The following is a 19,795-nucleotide window of genomic DNA, read 5'->3' as shown; positions in this document are numbered from 1 at the left end:
CAGCATAGACTGCCCTTCATTGCTTTGCAGTTATGAGGACATCTGTATTGCAAGAGCTGCCTAAAGTTTGAATGTGCTTTAATGTTTTATTAATACATGGAATGTAGCCATTGTTGAAAAGACAAACATGTATTGTCCTTTACTATTTGTCCCCTTTTAAAATAATGACTTGCAAGGCCATTCTTTTAGAGGTAGCTAAGGGGAAATACAGGAATCCATAATTAACATGGATAATATTAGAACAAATACAATTTCTCTTTAAAAATTCCACATTGTTTCTCCTGAGACAATTGTCTCTTCTGAGACAATTGTCTCTTCTGAGACAATGTGGAATTTTTAAAGAGAAATTGTATTTGACAAATCTATTAGAGGATTTTAAAGGTTGTAACACAGAATAAATAAAGGGGAGTCCATGGATGTGGTGTTATTGAACTTTCAGAAGGATTCGTATAAGATGCAAAACACAAAAGAAATTCAACAAAGTTAGCATACATGAAGCTGGGGATAATATCCTGGAATGATTGAGGCTTGTCAATGGACAGAAAATAGAGAAGCATAAACAGGTTCATTTTGATTTGGGAAGTTGTGGGTAATGAGATGCTGCCGCTATTCCTGCTGGAGCTCCAGATACTCTGGATGTATATCTATGATTTGGATGTGGGTATCAAGTGTAATGCACCCAGGTTTGCTGAACATATAATGCTGGGTGCCGGTGTGGATGGTGAGGAAGATGCAGGGGCATATAAAATATAGTACAGAACAGCACAGGCACAGTCCCTTCTGCCCACAGTGTCTGTGCCGAACATGATGCCAAGTTAAATGAATCTCCTCTGCCTTTATATGATCCATATTCATTAATTCCCTGAACATCCATGTGCTGTCCAAAAGCCTCAAATACCGCTATCATATCTACTTTCACCAACACCCTGGCAGCCTGTTCCAGCCACCCACCACTGTGGTAAAAAAAAAACTTGCTCTGCACATCTTTAAACTTTTCCACTGACCTTCAAGCTATGCCCTCTGGTCTTTGACATTTCCATCCTGGTTAATAGGTTTTTACTGTCCACCCTATTCTTGCCTCCCGTGTAGTTTTATATTCTTCTATCATGTCTCCCCTCACCGATGCTCTAGAGAAAACAAACATTTGTCCACCCTCTTCTTATAGCTAATACCCTCAAATCCAGGCAGCATTCTTATAAACATTCTTATAAACATCTTCTACTCTCTCCAAAGCCTCCACATCCTTCCTGTAATGGGTTAACCAGAGCTGCACACAATACCTCAAATGCGGCCCGACCAAAGTTTTATAAAGCTGCAACATGAAGAAAGGATAGGTGAATGGTGAATGATATGTCAGATGAATATAATATGGAAACAAAATCGGTAGAATAAAGATTTTTTTAAACAGTGAGCAATTGAAAGGTTTCTGAGAGAGCTAGATGTCCTAATATAGCAACCAATGAAAGTTAATTTGTTGGTTCAGCAACAATTAGGAAGTCAAGCTGTGTGTTCATCTTTATAGCAAGAAGATTTTGAGTACAAGGATAGAGATATTACTGCAGTTATATGACCTTGGTGAGTGCACTCCGAGAATATTGTTTACTATTTTGATCTTTCTACCCAAGGAAGTACATACTTCAGAGAAAGGGACTTCAGTGAGGGTTCACTTCTTGTTATTCTTGAGATGGCAGATTTGTTACATGAGGACAGATTAAAAAGACTGGGAAAACAAGGCACTGCAGGTGCTGATTTATAAAAAGGGACACAAGGTGTTGGACCAACTCATTGGTCTGTCAGCACCTGGAGAACATGGGTAAGTGATGTTTCAGTTCAGGACCCTTCTTCAGATTGATTGTGGTGGTGGTGGTGAGGGGAGAGAGTTGGAAGAGAAGAGAGGCAGTGAAAAGTCTGGTAGGTGATAGGTAGATACAGTTCTTGGAGGTTTTTGATAGGCAGATGGTGAGACAAAGGCTAGAGATGAACGGACCAAATATGTGAGATAAGGATAGAAGTATGAATTGTGAAGCCAGAGGAAGGAATATAGGTGGAAGGAGTGGCGGATGGGAGAAATGGGTGTGTGTCCTGATGGGGCACAGGTGAGAAATATAAACAAAGTAAATGGCCATGAACAAAGGGAAGAGACAGACAAGGGGAGAGGGGAGAAAGTGCAAAAGGGAGGTAATAGGGTGAGAGAAAGATGGAGAAAGAGAAAGAAAGAGAGTGGAAAAGGAGGAAGGTTGGAAGAGCAGGGAGAGAGAATGGGATGAAGAGAAAGGAAAGGTCAAGGTCTAGAGAAAGAAAGAGCCTATGGAAGAGAGGTGGAAAAAGCGGTGGGTCAAAGGAAGTGAGAAGGAGATGCAGAAGGATGGGAATGTCAGAAAGATAGAAGGGGAAAGAGATATGAGGAAGAGAGGGAAAGTTGGGGAGGGGAGAAAATAAGAGAAAGGGGCAGGTGTTAGTGGAACACAGATTTGGATGAAAATAGGGAAGATAGGGGAAAGAGTGACAGAGGAAAGGATTTGGGGAAGAGAGGCAAGGGAATGAAAGGGAGGGAAAAATAATAAGTATATAGAGGTGAAGAGGAAGGAAGGGAAGAAAGATGAAGAGAGCCTATTCCATTTAGTTGGTGAATATAAAGGTAGAAAGGAGAAAAATGAGTGAGAGATTTTTGAGAGAGCGCAAAAAGTGCAGGGAGAAAGAGAGGGAGAGAAAAAAGGGAAGAGAGAAGAGAGGTAAAGCAAAAGAAAGATGGGGAAAAGAGAGACTGAGAAGGGGAGGGAGAGAAAAAGAGAAGAGTGTGGGGATGAGGAGGAAAATGAGAATGGGGGGGGATGGGGTGAAGAAACAGAGCCCACAGAAAGAGCTTTCCTACAAAATTTTGGCAACCCCTCTGACAAGCATTTCTTCATTTTTATTGACCCGGAACCGTCAGGATATGTGTCAGGCAAGTCTTTAGTGTAAAGTCTGTTGTAGGATCAGAAGAGACAAAAACAGGTGTCACATCTGTGGTCAAAACTCCAAAAGATTTGCAAAAGAAATATTCTGACAATGACATTAATGCTGCCACTTTTATCTGGAGATGTTATTATCTCCTGGTGCTGACTGTTGCATGATTGCCTCAACACAGGAGAGAGTGGAGACGTGGTAGTTATTAAATAAAAAGGCCATTCTACAGAGCCGGATTCGGTTCAAAGTTTGGAGCAAACGTTGCTTGGAGTGTCAAGCAGCACCTTGCCCCTGGCTATGAAATCGAGCTCTTAGCTGAAGTGTCACTTAGAATAAGATAATAAGAAATGTGATAAAAGTTCTCTTTTTGTGTAGTTTTAATTTATTCTGTATACATGAATGGATGTTGTGTGCAAGATCATAAGTTATCTCTCTGTGGTGAAGATAAAATGATTATCACACACAGGCAGGCAGCTCAATCACTTTCAATCTCTCTGAATTACTTGAAGCTAATTGGCATAACTTCCTTATTTTTGTAATTGTGTTAATTGATGAATGTATTTTGAAAAATCAAATAATATTTAAACATGCCAGTTGGAATAGTTGGTGCTTCATAAATGGAGAGTAACTCATGATCAAATTCATGTTTTATAAGATTATCGTAGTCAAGTAAAGGAAGAAATAAGATTAAATTAAAATATACTTTCCAATAATTGAGATCACAGATCTCAAATAGCACAGTTCTCAAAAAGCAAAGATGAGGTTTTTGAAGTCCTATCAAAGGGATTTTATTCAGTGAAACTCATACAGCCATTTGAATTACTGCAAACAGATATTTTTGTAATTCTGGCAAATTTCAATTTGGGATTTCTAAAAAAGCATGGTACAGATCTTTGTGTCGAGGAAAATAAAATAATTTCCCTCAGAGATGTTGGAAGAGCTTATATTTTGTTGCATGTTGTTCCAGCTAGTCTCAGCGCTGGCGGAGGAACTTGGGGGGGGGTGGGGGTATCACTCATCCTCCACAGTGGGTGCCAGGTGGTGATGATAAAGCTTTCCTCAGTGAAGGAGAAGCCATGCAGGTAACATGGATGGAGAATGTCAGGCTCTCTACAAGGTGAGCTGTGAGAGGGTTTCAGGCTCGTCCATTCACAGTTGTATGTGGCCTGTCATTATTTACATTTTAGCTAAAATGTTTGTATTTTTCAGACGTCCTTAACTTTGACATACACAATTAGTATATTAATGCAAGGCAGTGTTCTCAAGGTTTGCAATGCACTGCCAGATCTTTATCACTTGTTTTTTGCTTTCTTTTTAAAGGTTAGCCCCCAATGTGGGAAATATCATTCACAATGCCATGAAGAACCACCTTTTACCGAGTGACTAAAGAGAGAACCTCGTAGCATTGATTTAACATGACACTTAAACCAAATGTAGGAATAGGCTAGACAATGCACATGGTCTGTGCCTGGATTATCCTTTCATCCCACCAGCTGGATTTTGTACCCCAACTGCTCTGTACTTGTGAGCTCCACGTTTTCACCATTCTCAGCATTGAGAAGGTTTTTCTGACATCGTTCATGAATTTATTATTTTTGATTTTTGGGATCTGCTTTAGTACGAGCCTTCAAGTGGTAAAATTTTCTCGACATCAATCCTATCAATACCCCTGTTTGTTTTAAACACTTCCATTAGGTGACCTCTATCTTTTATAGGAGGGAGAAGTTCTGGCACATTCAATCTTTCTTCATTGTCACAACCTCTCAGTTTCGGGCAACACGGTGCAGCGGGGAGTGCTGCTGCCTCATGTCTGCAATGGTTTAGTTTTGATTTTGCCCACATTGCTGTCTGTGTGGAGTTTGCCTGTTTTCCCTGTGATCGTGTTGATTTTCCCCTGGATACTGGGTTGATGGATTCGTTGGCCACTGTAAACAACATTGCCTCCCGTGCTTATAGGTGACAGGGGAATCAGGTGGTGTTGATGGGAATGTGTGACATTTGGGGGAACAGGATGAATCTAAGAACCAGTATACACTCCATAGTTGGAAAGGCCCCCTTCAACGTCATAGGGACATATGAGAAATACAAGTGTTGTCTATATTTGTGAATCACGTCTTGCATCTATCCAGATGCATGAGTAGACTGCAAAATCATTAAATTCTGAAAGTTCGCCGTATCTAGGCGTTTGGAGAGATTTGGGTGTTCTTGTAGCTAAAGTACAGAATATTAACATGTATGTACCGCAACACATTAGGTATGAGGAAACTTAATAACAATCGTACAAGGCTTTTGGTGAAATCCCACCGGGGTACAGTTGGCTGTTTTGGTTTCCAGGAAGAATGTACAATTTTAATTATTCATTCACCATATTACATAATTGTGTGAGAACTACTACAGCCCTTCTGGTTAAGATAATGTTGGGGTGGAAGTTCCAGGATTTGGACCCAGAGGGAGAAGTTGCAGATTTGAAACAGAGTAACCGGGGTATTTGGTAGATGGCACATGTGTGACAATGGTAGAGTGAATGAATGTTTACGATGTTGGATGGGGAACCAAACAAGGAATGCATTGTCCTGAATAGTCTTTGGAGGGGTAATGTAGAATCACTGGATTGACTCCTGGGATGAGGGGTTTGTCCGGTAGGAGGAGCGAGTAATCTTGGCTTACATTCACTAGAGTTTAAAACAATGATAAGAGTCTCATTGAGCCATTCAGACTGCTATACCTTCTTCATGTTGGTAGGAGTGAAACGAGAGTGTGGCCAGCGTGGTGTGAGTCTTTGAAGATGCTGGCTACCATTTTGAGACTGCGCGTCCTATAGATCCCTTCGATGGTGGGAAGGCCGTTGCCCATAATGGACCTGGGCAGTGTCCACTGCTGTTTGTAAACTTCTTCATTCCTGGATGATGGAGTTGCTGAATCAGGCCGTGATGTGACCAGTTGGGAAGACTCTTCATGGACACCTGTAGAGGTTCGGCGACATACTGAACCTCTTCAATCTTCTAAGGAAGTAGAGGCATTGGTGGGTTTTCTTCATGATTGCATCAATGTTCTGGGCACATCACAGATCTTCAGAGATATGCATGGGCAGGAACTTGAAGTTGTTGACTCTTTCCACCACCAACCCGTCGATGAAGATAAGTTTCTGAATCGTCGGCTTTCCCCTTCTAATGTCCACGATCAACTCCTTGATCTTGCTGACGTTGAGAGTAAGATTGTTGTTCCGGCACCATTCAATCAGATTTCCAATTTCCCTTCTATATTCTGACTCGTGAGTTACCCATTATTAGAAACATAGAAGCATAGAAAATAGGTGCAGGAGTAGGCCATTCAGCCCTTCGAGCCAGCACCGCCATTCAATATGATTATGGCTGATCATCTAAAATCAGTAACCGTTCCTGCTTTTTCCCCCATATCCCTTGATTCCATTAGCCCTAAGAGCTAAATGTCCTGAAAACATCCAGTGAATTGGCTCCCACTCCTTCTGCGGCAGAGAATTCCACAGATTCACAACTCTCTGGGTGAAAATGGTTTATCTCATCTTAGTCCTAAATGCCCTACTCCTTATTCTTAAATTGTGACCCCAGGTTCTGGACTCCCCCAACATCGGGAACATTTTTCCTGCACCTAGCCTCTCCAATCCTTTAAGAATTTTATATGTTTCTATAAGATCCCCTCTCATCCTAAACTCAAGTGAATACAAGCCCAGTCAACCCATTCTTTCATCATTTGTCAGTCCCGCCATCCTGGGAATTAGCCTGGTGAACCTACGCTGCACTCCCTCAATAGCAGTAATGTCCTTTCTCAAATTCGGAGACCGAAATTGCACACAATACTCCAGGTGCAGTCTCACTAGGGCCCTGTACAACTGCTGTAGGACCTCCTTGCTTCTAAACTCAAATCATCTCGCAATGAAGGCCAACATGGCATTAGCTTTCTTCACTGCCTGCTGTACCTGCATGCTTACTTTCAGTGACTGATGCACAAGCATGTTGTTGCACATCCCCTTTTCCTAATTTGACACCATTCAGATAATAATCTGCCTTCCTGTTCTTGCCACCAGTGGATAACCTCACATTTATCCACATTATACTGCATCTGCCCACTCATCCAACCTATCCAAGTCACCCTGCAGCCTCATAGCATCCTCTTCGCAGCTCACACTGCCACCCAGCTTTGTGTCATCCGCAAACTTGAAGATGTCACATTTAATTCCCTAGTCTAAATCGTTAATATATATTGTTAATAACTGGGATCCCTGCACCGAGCCTTGTGGCACCCCACTAGTCACTGCCTGCCATTCTGAAAAGGACTTGTTAATTCCTCCTCTTTGCTTCCTGTCTGCCAACTAGTTCTCCATGTCAATGCCCTACCCCCAATACCATGTGCTCTAATTTTGCACACTAATCTATTGTGTGGGACCTTGTCAAAGGCTTTTTGAAAGTCCAGATACACCACATCCACTGGCTCTCCCTTATCCATTCGACTTGTTACATCCTCAAAAAATTCCAGAAAATTAGTCAAGCATGGTTTCCCCTTCATAAGTCCATGCTGACTTTGACCAATCCTGTCACTGTTTTCCAAATGCGCTGCTATAACATCTTTAACAATCGACTCAAGCATCTTCCTCACTACCGATGTAAGGCTAACTGGTCAAAAAGTCCCCATTTTCTCTCTCCCTCCTTTCTTATAAAGTGGGGTTACATTGGCTACCCTCCAGTCCAAAGGAACTGATCCAGAGTCGAGAGAACATTGGAAAATGATCACCAATGCATCCACAATTTCTAGGGCCACTTCCTTGAGTACTCTGGGATGCAGACCATCAGGCCCTGGGGATTTATCTGCCTTCAGTCCCAACATTTACCTAACACCATTTCCTGACTAATGCGGATTCCCTTCAATTCCTCCCTCCCACTAGATCCTCGGTCCCCTAGTATTTCGGAAGATTGTTTGTGTCTTCCTTAGTGAAGACAGAAACAAAGTACTCGTTTAACTGTTCTGCCATTTCCTTGTTTCGCATTATAAATTCACCTGTCTCTGATTGTAAGGGACCTACATTTGTCCACTAATCTTTTCCTTTTTACATATCTAAAGAAGCTTTTAGTCAGTTTTTATATTCCCTGCAAGCTTTCTTTCATGCTCTTTCCCCCCCCTCTTAATTAACCCCTTTGTCCTCCTCTGTTGAGTTCTAAATGTCTCCCAATCCTCCAGCTTGCTGCTTCCTCTGGCCAATTTATATGCCTTTTCCTTGGATTTTAACACTATCCTTGATTTCCCTCATTAGCCACAGTTGAACCGCCTTCCCCGTTTTATTTTTTCGCCAGACAGGGATGAACAATTTTTGGAGTTCCTCCAAGTGGTCTTTAAATCTTTGCCATTGCATCTCCACCGTCAACCCTTTGAGTATAATTTGCCAGTCTATCCTAGCCAATTCCCATCTCATACCTTCAAAGTCTCCTTTCTTTAAGTTCAGGACCCGAGTCTCTGAATTGACCGTGTCACTTTCCACCCGAATGCAGAATTCCACCATATTATGGTCACTGTTGCCCAAGGGGCTTTGCACAACAAGACCGCTAACTAGTCCTTCCTCATTACACAATACCCAGTCTCGGGTGGCCTGTCCTCTAGTTGGTTCTTCTACATATTGGTTTAAAAAGCCATCCCATATACATTCCAGGAAATCCTCCTCCTCAGCGCTGCTACCAATTTGGTTGGCCCAATCTATATGTAGATTAAAGTCACCCATGATAACTGTCCAACAACAGACTTGTGTCATCAGCGAAGTTAAAAACAACATTGGAACTGTGTTTGGCTGAAGAGTCATGGGTACACAATAGGTAGAGCAGGGGAATGAGCATGCAGTCCTGTGCTGCTGTTGGTTATTGAGGAGAAAATGTTGTTGCCATTTGTACTGATTGTGTCTGCTGCTGAAGAAGTCAAGGATCCATTTGCATTGGGGTGAACCAAGGCCTATTTCCCTGTGTTTGATAACAAGTTTGGAGGGGATGATGCTGTTGAATACTGAGCTATACTCGATGAACTGTAGTCCAAGTGATCCAGAGTGGACAGCTTGTGAGATTGCTAACCAGACTTGATGAAATACTTTATTTGTGGTCTAACCAGGATTTTATGCAGGTTCAACGTAACCTTCCTGTCCTCTGTCCCTCTGCTTATGAAATCACCAATTTTATATACCTTTATAACTTGCCCTGCCTTTTGCAATTTATGTGTATGTCCACCTTGCTTCTTTGCATCTCAGACCCTTTAAAGCTGTGCCGTTTAGACTATATTCTCGTTCTTTCTGCCAAGGTTTTTCACTTCAGGCTTTTCTGTGTATTAAATTTCAGCTGGCACTTGTCTGTCCATTTCGCCAGCAACAACTTTCAGGCACTTGTTATCTTCTCCATTGTTTACCACACTTCCAAGTTCTGTTTCAGCACTTTCTGAAATTAGATCCTGCATATCCATACGAAAGTTATTGATGCCTATCAAATAAAACAGGTTTACCAATTCATAAGTCATAGGAGCAGATTTAGGCCATTCGGCCCATCGAGTCTACTCCACCGTTCAATCATGGCTGATCTATCTTTCCCTCTCAACCCCATTCTCCTGCCTTCTCCCCGTAACCTTTGACACCCTTACTAATCAAGAACCTGTCAATCCCCACTTTAAAACTACCCAAAGACTTGACCTCCTAAGCCAACTTGGCAGTGAATTCCACAGATTCACCACCCTCTGGCTAAATAAATTCCTCCTCATCTCCTTTCTAAAGGTGTGTCCTTTTATTCTACGGCTGTGCCCTCTGGTCCTAGACTCTCCCATTAGTAGAAATATCCTCTCCACATCCATTCTATCCAGGCCTTTCATTACTCAGCAAGTTTCTATGAGATTCCCCTCTTGTCCTTCTAAACTCCGGTGAGCCTAGGCCCAGAGCCGTCAAGCCTTCATTGCATGTTAACCCAATCATCCCCGGGATCATTCTCCAAAACCTACTCTGGACCCTCTCCAAAGCCAACACATCCCTCCTCAGAAATGGGGCCCAAACTGCTCACCATACTCCAAATGCTGTCTGACCAGTGCCTCATAAAGCCTCAGCATTACATCCCTGCTTTTATATTCTAGTCCTCTCAGAGTGAATGTAAACATTGCATTTGCCTTCCTTTTGCATTTGCCTTCAACCTGCAAATTAATCCTTTAGGAATCCTGCACCAGCACTCCCAGTACCTTTGCACCTCCGATTTTTGTATCCTCTCCCCATTTAGAAAATAGTCTACGTCTTTATTCCAACAACCAAAGTCCCTGACCACACACTTTGCTATGCTGTATTCCATCTGCCACTTCTTTGCCCACTCTCCCAACCTGCCCAAGTCTTTTTGCAGATTCCCTGCTTCCTCTACACTACCTGCCCCTTGACCTATCTTCTTGTCATCTGCAAATGTGGCCACAAAGCCATCAATTCCATCATCTAAGGGTGGCACGGTGGCAACAGCATTGGAGTTGCTGCCTTACAGTGCTTGCAGCGCCGGAGACCTGGGTTCGATCCTGACTCCGGGTGCTGACTGTACGGAGTTTGTACATTTTCCCCGTGACCCCGGGGGCTTTCTCCAAGATTTTCGGTTTCCACTCACACTCCAAAGACGTACAGGTTTGTCGGATAATTGGCGTGGTATAAGTGTAAATTGTCCCTCGTGTGTGTAGGATAGTGTTAATGTGCGGGGATCGCTGGTCGGTGTAGACTCGGTGGGCCGAAGTGCCTGTTTCTGTGCTATATCTCTAAGCTAAACTAAATTAAATCATTAATATACGATGTGAGGAGTTGTGGCCCCAGCACCAAGCCCTGCACAACACCACTTGTCCCCAGCAGCCAACCAGAAAAGGCCGCCTGAATTCCCACTCTTTGCCTTGTGCCATTCAGCCAATCTTCTCTTCATCCGAGTACTTCCCTCTGATATCATGGCCTCTCATCTTGTTTAGCAGCCTCACGTGCAGCACCTATCGAAGGCCTTCAATGATCCCAGCACTGATCCTTGGGAACACACTGCTACTGTCCCCCTGTCTGAGAAATGACCATTGAGAATTACTTCCTGTTTCCTGTCCTTAAGCCAGTTTCTCATCCATATGACACAACCCCTTTATTCTTTTGGGGCAGGAGTGATCCAGACCTCCATTCTCCTATGTCAGATGGAATTCACCCTGTGCTATGTTCATGTTAGCTTGATTCATTGTTTGAAAAGCTCACATTTGCTAAGTGATATCATTCTGTTTTGTGTGGAGAAACTATTTCAGAACACACTGAAAATGGTGTCACAGATCAACAAGGGGCTTTTGGCACGCTGCCTTCATCAATAAGGGCATTTAGAAGAGATGTTGGGGCATTATGTTGCAGTTGTACAAGACATTGGAGTTGATGCACTTGGTATATTGTGTTCAGTTTTGGTATTCCTGCAGTAGGAAAGACGACATGAAGCTGGAAAGAGTGCAGAAAAGATATACGAGATATTGCCAGGACTTGAGGGACTGAGGTTGGATAAACTGGTACCTTATTCCCTAGAATAAAGTAGAGACTGAGAGTGATCTTATAGAGGTGTATAAGGTCATGAGGGGAATAGGCAGGGTAAATGAAAATCAAGAACTAGAGGGCATTGGTTTAAGGTGAGAGGGGAAAGGTTCACCAGGAACCTGAGGGGCAACTTTCTCAGACGGTGGTGTGTATATGGAACGAGCTGCCAGAGGAAGTGGTTGAGGCAGATACAATAACAACACTTAAAAGTCATTTGGACAGCTACATGGACAGGATTTTTTTAGAGGGATGTTGGCCAAACATAGGCAAATGGGATTAACAGAGATGTGCATCTTGGTCAAATGTGGACCACTTGGCCTAACGGGCCTGTTTCCATGTTGTACATCTCGATGACTCTATGTTCTGTTCTGTTTCTCCCTAGCGTTGGATAAGCTTAGCACCCAGCATCTCTACCACCCAACTCAGGTGGAGATTGTGCAATCAAACGTGGTATTTGACATCAGCAGCCTGATGCTGTACGGGACACAGGCTGTGCCAGTGCGCCTCAAGATCCTCCTCGATCGCCTCTTCAGCGTCCTCAAACATGAGGAAGTGCTCCAGATCCTGCACGGCCTTGGCTGGACACTCCGAGACTATGTCCGTGGTTACATCCTTCAGGTAGGAATGAACGGGAAGTATGGAATAAGGAAGAGAGTTGCTCTGCTTCCCAGCATGTCTTTCTAACCTCGTTCTTATTCTCTTCCTCAGCTGCCCACAATGTGAAAGCACACTTGCAACAGTAAACCTTGCCGTTCACAGTTAGCTCTGAACCAACCGGCTCCTTGGGGTTTTTTTATTTTTGAAGTTTGAGATACGTTTTTCCAAATCAATCCAAAACTAAGCATATTATACATTGCAAACTTGCTGATGTGATGCAGGGCTGAGAAATCATGGTAGTTTCAGCATACTTCTCCGTATTGTGGGTGTTTGTCAGCATGTGTGCCCAGAGGCTGGGACTGATTGTTCATTGTATCTTAGATATAGAAAGATGTAGATCTTAGATATAAAAAGTTATAGATTCCAGATCTAGAAACTGCAATGGCATCTTTCTAGGCCAGGAAAACAATTGGGTGTGGTGGGAAGGGTTGGTGGGAGGGGGAGGGGGCAGCAGGGGAGATTTGATCGTGTGAAAATTTCTGCCTCTGGCCTTTAATGAACTGAGTGTGCAGTTCACACAAGTTCACAAGTTATAGAAGTAGAATTAGGCCATTTGGCCCATCGAGTCTATTCCACCATTCAATCATGGCTGATCTCCGCCTCTGAATCCAATTTTCCTGCCTTCTCCCCATAACCCTTGACACCCGTTCTAATCAAGAATTTGTCTATCTCTGCCTTAAAAATATCCACTGACTTGGCTCCACAGCCCTCTGTGGTAATAAGTTCCACAGATTAACTACCCTCTGACTAAAGAAGTTCCTCCTCACCTCCTTTGTAAAAGAGTGCCCTTTAATTCTGAGGCTATAACCTCTGGTCCTAGACTCTCCCACCATTGGAAATATCTTTTTCTCATCCACTCTATCTCTGCCTTTCATTATTCTGTAGGGTTGATGCAGGATTGTTTGGGGATGCTGACCATCTCAAGGAGCTTGCCCGTGACTTGTCCAGGGTCAAGACTGCACTCCAAAAGAGCAAACTTAAAAAAAAATATATATATATATATATATATATTTCTTAGCACGGCTTCCTTAACAAGAGGACAGTGGAAGGATGTTAGATAGTGGTTGAGAGGCATGCGAGGAGATGCGTGGCTGGAAATGTTGAGTGCCGTGATCTACTCCCCACATTCACTCACTTTTATAGCTTAATATTGGTAGATACCTGGTGTCTTTTCCTAAAGTGCAGGAAACCCTCTAGCGCCAGGCTAATTAAAGATTGCATTGGTTTTTTGCCAGGATCAGCAACAGGGGTCAGAGCGCGGGTGATTACACCCAGATGTGATGTTCCCTGTGTTTTCAGGACAACAATTCCTAAATCCATTGCAGATTTCTATTTTTCTTGAGGCTCATTCATCTGTTCCCCTGGCCCCTGAACAAATGAACAAGCCTTGCCTGAAGATTTCAATACTGTTAGTGTGCTGGGAAATGTTCTTTTTGAAGGGTTTTCAGAATTTGTTGCTGCACAAGGATCTCAAAATGAATTTAACTCCTGCCATGTTCTGCATTGCTTATTGTTGATTATCCAATTGGTCTTGGCCTTCATGGCCATGGATGTGAGCAGCTGTCACTTAAATGCGATAAATCCACCAACCATCCGCATGAATCTGTTGTCTCTAACTGAACTGAAATATTTAGATTTGTGTAGGACTTGTGAAATTAAATTCATTTGAAAAAGGTTTACCTTCTGTCACTTTCTGTATTTCTCCACAAGCCAGCACTGCACAGGTTCGCTCCCCTGGTCACAGTCTCCAAGCGCCTTTTGTTGATGTTCTAAGAGGTTTTAGACCATTGGGCATACTTAATGTAAGAGCCATTTCACTGAATGGAGTCAATCTTCATCAGACCGTATGACAAGCATGTAACGGTGGTGGATTGTTCGGCAGTACATCAATCCGATGCTCTTGAAGTCATAGCATTGTCAGGAATTTTATGCATGCACGCATAAAATGTCTGAATGTTAACTACTATGATATAAACAAGTGTGTTGATTCTGGGGATTTAGAAAATTGACAATTTAAAGCTTTCAATGTAAGCACTGGAACAGAGGAAGGGCCTCGACCCAAAATGTTTTCTGTCCATTTCTTTCCACACGGGCCTCCAAAATTTTCAGCATGAGGGCCACATTATATATTTGGCACATTTTTGCCGGCCGTAGGAAAAAAAAAAAAACGTGTGAGTTTTATAAATTTAATGAACTCAAAAAAGTTTTTTGAGTGGTGTTAGAGGGTCCGGTGAAGGAGCGCAGCCACTTGCGGGGGCTGCTCCCCCCCTCCCATTCCCTCTCTCCCCTCTCCGTCTCCCTCTCACCCAGAGCCAGCGAGATCTGCGCCGCTGCTCCACTCTCTTCCCCGGCCCCGTCTCCCTCTAACGCAGCAAAATAAGAACAAACGCGTGTAGTTGTTGTTCAGAAGCCCCGCATCCCCGGGGTGAGCGGCGGCAGCGGCGAGGAGGGAAGTTTCATTGTGTTTGTTCTTATTTCGCTGCGTTAGAGGGAGACGGGGCCGGGGAAGAGAGTGGAGGAGCGGCGCAGATCTCGCTGGCCCTGGGAGAGAGGGAGGGAGCAGCCCCCGCAAGTGGCGGCGCTCCTTCACCGGACCTTCTGACAACCTCCTCCTCCCCACGCTCCCGCTCTCACCCGCTGCCCCCTCTACCCCGACTCTCCCCCCCCTCCCCTCTCTCCCTGGGATGAGTGGCGGCAGAAGTGGCGGCGAGGAGGAAAGTTTCCTTGGGCTTGTTGTTTGCGAGGGGGCGCTGCGATCTCTCGCCTTGTCCCAGCTCTGGGTCGGTGGCGATCTGCTCTCCGGTGAACCTTCTGCCTCCAGTCCCCGCTGCCTAAGAGCTTGCTGCGGGCCGGATAAAATCTCGTGGCGGGCCGGATGTGGCCCGCAGGCCATAGTTTGGAGATCCCTGGTTTAGACTTTTAGAGTTTAGAGATACCGCATGGAAACAGGCCCTTCGGTCCACCGAGTCCACGCTAATACTACCCTACACACTCGGAACAATTTACAATTTTACTGAATCCAATTAACCTACCAACTTGTAGTCTTTGGAGTGTGGAAGGAAACCAAATAACCCGAAGAAAACCTATGCAATCATAGGGAAAATGTACCAGCTCCATACAGACAGCACCCGTAGTCAGGATCGGACTTGGGTCTGGCGCTGTAAGGCAGCAGCTCTACCGTTGAGATCTGCAGTCTCTTGTGTCGAAGAACTGAGAGGATAGAGAGATTGAAATTATCTTACCATTCAGTGATCCAGACAGCCCTTCCAGAGAGGGCTCCAACCTCGTTTCTTGCACTTAATGTTCTTGATTACAGGACCGTTTTTGTCCACCAGGGTCTGTGAAAGCTCCCGGTTGCAAGCCATTTTAATTCTCCTTTCCATTCCCATACTGACCTTTCTGTCCCTGGCCTCTTCCATCACCAGAGTGAGACCACACGCAAACTGGAACAACAGCACCTCATATTATAATTGGGTAGCCTACAGCACAATTATATAAATATAGATTTATCCAATTTCATGCAAGACCCGCTTTACTCTCATCTCCCATGTTTCCAACCCGCAACCCCACATGCACACTTTCTTTCCACCCTTCCTGTCGCCATCACCCAGCGCCTTTCCCATCCTCCATCTGCTCATCTTCCACATCTTCTTATTTGGATTTCCCTTTTTCCATTTCCCCCCCTTATCCCCGCCCCATTTCCTTCCACCCACTATCCCTCAGGCAGGATCTGTAGAGGTTACGGGAGGTTTGATGTTTGACACCTTCCATCTAGACTGAAATTATAAAGATGTTGGAGGGAAAGGTGAGGCAGGGGTTGGTTCGTGATGAGTGGAACTAGGTGAGGAGGGGAGTGATGGTCAAAGAGAGACACAAAATGCTGGAGTAACTCAGCGGGTCAGGCAGCATCGCTGGAGAGAAGGAATAGGTGACATTTTGGTTCAAGACCCTTCATCAGACTAAGAGTCGGGGAAGGGGAAACTGGAGGTAAGGGAAGGTACAGATCAAAGCAGAGGACTGATCGATGACTCAGGAATAGTGGAGCCCACAATGGTCCATTGTTTGCTGGGGTCAAGGTGATAACGAAGGGATACAAATGGTGAAATCAGCAAGATGACTAGATTGGAGGAGAGATGGAGAGAGAGTGAATGCAAGGATCACTTGAAGTTAGGGAAATCAATATTCATGCCAGGGGGGTTGTAACTGCCCAAACGAAATATGAAATGTTAATTGTCCTCTGTAAAATTGCCCCTAATGCGTAGAGAGTGGACAAGAAAACGGATAACATAGAATTAGTGTGACAAGATAGTCGGCATGGACACAGTGAGTCAAAGGGACTGTTTCCATGCTATATCTCTAAATTAAAATTAAATTAAACCAAAACTAAGATGAAAGGTGGACCAAGGGTTCTGTATCTCCATTCTGTCTGGGAGACAGTGGAGTGAGAGCAGGTAATGGGGGAAATGTGAGTGAGGGCTCAATCGTCAACTGTAAACAGAAAGCTTTGGGTTCCGAAAATTGAGGTAATTTCAATGTTCTGAAAAGGAAAGCCTCATCTCAAGAACAGATGCAATGGAGGTCGACAAACTGAGAGCAAGGGGTAGCATCCATACAAGAGACAAAAGGGAGGAGGTGTAGTCAGGGTAGCTGTGGGAATCAATGGGTGTATAGTATATATCAGGAAATAGATTGTCACCTGAGATTGAGACAAGGAGATCCAAAAATATTCCAAGAGAATTTGAGTAACAGCCTTTAAACAAAAAATTATATAATACTACCCTTTCCAAAGAAACAGCTTCAGTCTGCTCAGACTTTCCTGATGAGTATGAGTGCCAGATTCATCTCTCCCATGCTTTGTCACATATTTGGAGCGACTCTTAAGATGGAATGATTTCATTTTGAGAGTCAAGACAATCAAGAATTAAGAGTATTTAATTGTCATAAACACCGGGAACAGAACAATAAAATTCCTACTTGCAGTAGTTTTATAAGCACTTTAATGCAACAACACAAATAACTATACAATAATCCAATAAAATGTCAGTAATATTGGGCCATTAATCACAACCTGACCATAATTGTGCCAAACCAAAGTGCATACTGCAACCCAAACAAAGTCTACAGTAGATCGGTTGTGGTTAGGATTCTGTCGTGTGGTTCACGTCCTGATCGTTGATGGGAAGAAGCTGTTCTCAGGTTCCCATACCTTCTTCCCGATGGTAGCAGCAAGGCGAGAGCATGGTGTGGTGCGGGTCTCTGATGACATTAGCTGCCTTTTTGAGGCAGCACCCCCCGTAGATCGCTTTGATGGAGGGAAGGTCAATACTAGTGATGGACCTTGGGAATATCCACCACTTTGTGCAGCCTCCTTCATTCTTGAGAATTCAAGTCACCAACCCAGGCTATGATTCAACCAGTCAGTTTACTCTTTACCGTTTCAAAGACTATTCAGTGACATGCCAAATCTACTCAATCCTATGCGGAAGTAGAGGCACTGATATGCTTTCTTTGTAATTGTATCAATGTGCTGGGCCCAGAACATAAGCACGCCCATGAACTTGAAGCTGTTGACTCTGCACTGCCGTCCCATCAATGAAACTCTTCGGCTTTCCCACCATAAAGACAACAATTAATTCCTTGGTTTTGCCAGTGTTGTTGTTCCTTAAGATTGTTGTCTGGCACCCTTCAATCAGATTATCAATCTTGCTCCTGTACTCTGATTCATCACTACCTGCTGTTTTTTCAATGTGTTATGATCTGCAAATTCATAAACAATATAAACAGTAAACAGACGTTCACATCTGTACACAGTGGTCTCCATCTTTTTTGCTTTTCGGTAATAATTGTGCTGTTGTATATATATATATATATTGAGAAAAGTGATGAGTTTTCTAAGATCAGGCAAAATGCTTGTCAGTATTAAATCCAGGGGTATTATTTAATAGAGCAACCATCTTCGTGTTTTGTAGTCCTTGGACATTGCCTCCACCTTTTCTGCAAATAAAAATGTTAATGCCTCTGCTTAAGGAGAAGAGAAGGGAAATTCAGAGACGCACATTCAGTTTTTCAATGTGACATGATATGGCAGAATTTCAGGGGCTTTTGCTTTGGAAAGAGACATCAAAATCAGGAACAAGCATCTCCTGGGATGTTTCAGTAACAAAAGATTTCAAAGTCAAGCTTAAATTTAAATGGTACACTGACTCACAAAGTGATTTTTCAGGTTTTAGGCAGCAAAGAAATTATGGTGTGGCAACATGTGACATTACACACCTGTCAAGAAGGATTTGCATCAGGAAGAAGATGGTGCTGGGCACATAGGCACTAGTTAGGTACTTGATCAGGCACTGCAGGTATCTCTTGGGCTTGAACCGAGATGATTTTCAATAAAATGATTGCACAGAAGACTCCAGATAGCACAGTGGTGACTGGGTACCCAGCTCCAGCTCCGTTGGCCTGTTGCCATGGCTTTTCTCTGTACTTTACCATCAGTCCTTGGCGTGCAGAGTGACATTACTTTTCCCTAATGACAAGGGCCTTTCTCCAGGTGTCCGGATAATATCTATCCCTCAATCAACAGATTATTGGACAATTTCCATGCTGTTTGGGATTCATCCATGTCCTCCAAAGGATATCCTTGTAATAACCCAACGGTATGAACATTGACTTCTCTAACTTCAGATAGTTCCTCTGTCCCTCTCTTTCCCCTCCCCCTTCCCAGTTCTCCCACTAGTCTTCTTGTCTCCTACTACATCCTATCTTTGTCCCGCCCCCAACCCTGGCATCAGTCTGAAGAAGGGTCTCGACCCAATACATCACCCATTCCTTCTCTCTAGAGATGCTGCTTGACCCGCTGAGTTACTCCAGCATTTTGTGTCATCCTTGTAATAAAAGGTCGGGAGTAAACAGCTTGGTTCATGCTTTGAAAGTATCATCCTGGGGAGGCAGAGCTCACCTTCAATGGAAGAGACTGCTGTGCGTTGCCTCACAAGTGGCACTATCAAAGTGTTAGTGGAGACTCCTTAATATCAGAGTCAGTATTCTTTTCTATAAAAGAATTCTTAAAAAGATAGCAAAACAAACTAAGTTCTGCAAGCTAGTTGAGTAATACTTTCTTCTTACCTATAGTGATGTAGTTTCTATGGGTGTATGGAACAAGCTGCCAGAGGAGGTAGTTGAGACTGGGACTATCCCAACGTTTAAGAAATAGTTAGACAGGTACACGGATAGGACAAATTTGGAGGGATATGGACCAAACACAGGCAGATGGGACTAGTGTAGCTGGGACATGTTGGCCGGTGTGGGCAGATAGGGCCAAAGGGCCTGTTTCCACACTGTATCACTATGACTCTACGATACCCAGCAAGTTCATCCATGTCCAGAATTTTGGTTTGGCCACATTTGGAGTATTGTGTGCAGTTCTGGTCGCTCCATTACAGTAAGGATGCTTAGTTTAGTTTAGAAATATGCCGTTGAAACAGGCCCTTCGGTACGAGTTTGCACCAACCAGTAATCACCTTCACACTAGTTCTATCGAACACACGAGGGATAATTTACAGTAGCCAATTAACCTACAAACCGACACGCCTTTGGAATGAATGTGGGAGAAAACCGGAGCTCCCAGAAAAAACC

At 43.7% G+C, this 19,795-nt stretch overlaps 1 protein-coding gene across 1 annotated transcript in view; it reads left to right on the top strand.

Annotated features, from left to right (window-relative positions):
* LOC144589909 (zinc finger protein basonuclin-2-like) overlaps window positions 1-19,795 on the top strand; it is a 377,934-nt gene that overhangs the window by 156,841 nt on the left and 201,298 nt on the right. The window contains exon 3 of the mRNA XM_078394881.1: window positions 11,889-12,124. Coding sequence (XP_078251007.1) covers window positions 11,889-12,124 — 236 coding nt within the window. The remainder of the gene's footprint in view (window positions 1-11,888; window positions 12,125-19,795) is intronic.

The sequence above is a fragment of the Rhinoraja longicauda genome, chromosome 3, assembly GCF_053455715.1.
Source record: "Rhinoraja longicauda isolate Sanriku21f chromosome 3, sRhiLon1.1, whole genome shotgun sequence".
In the NCBI taxonomy this organism is placed as follows: domain Eukaryota; kingdom Metazoa; phylum Chordata; class Chondrichthyes; order Rajiformes; family Arhynchobatidae; genus Rhinoraja; species Rhinoraja longicauda.
This window is presented reverse-complemented; position numbering and strand designations above follow the sequence as displayed.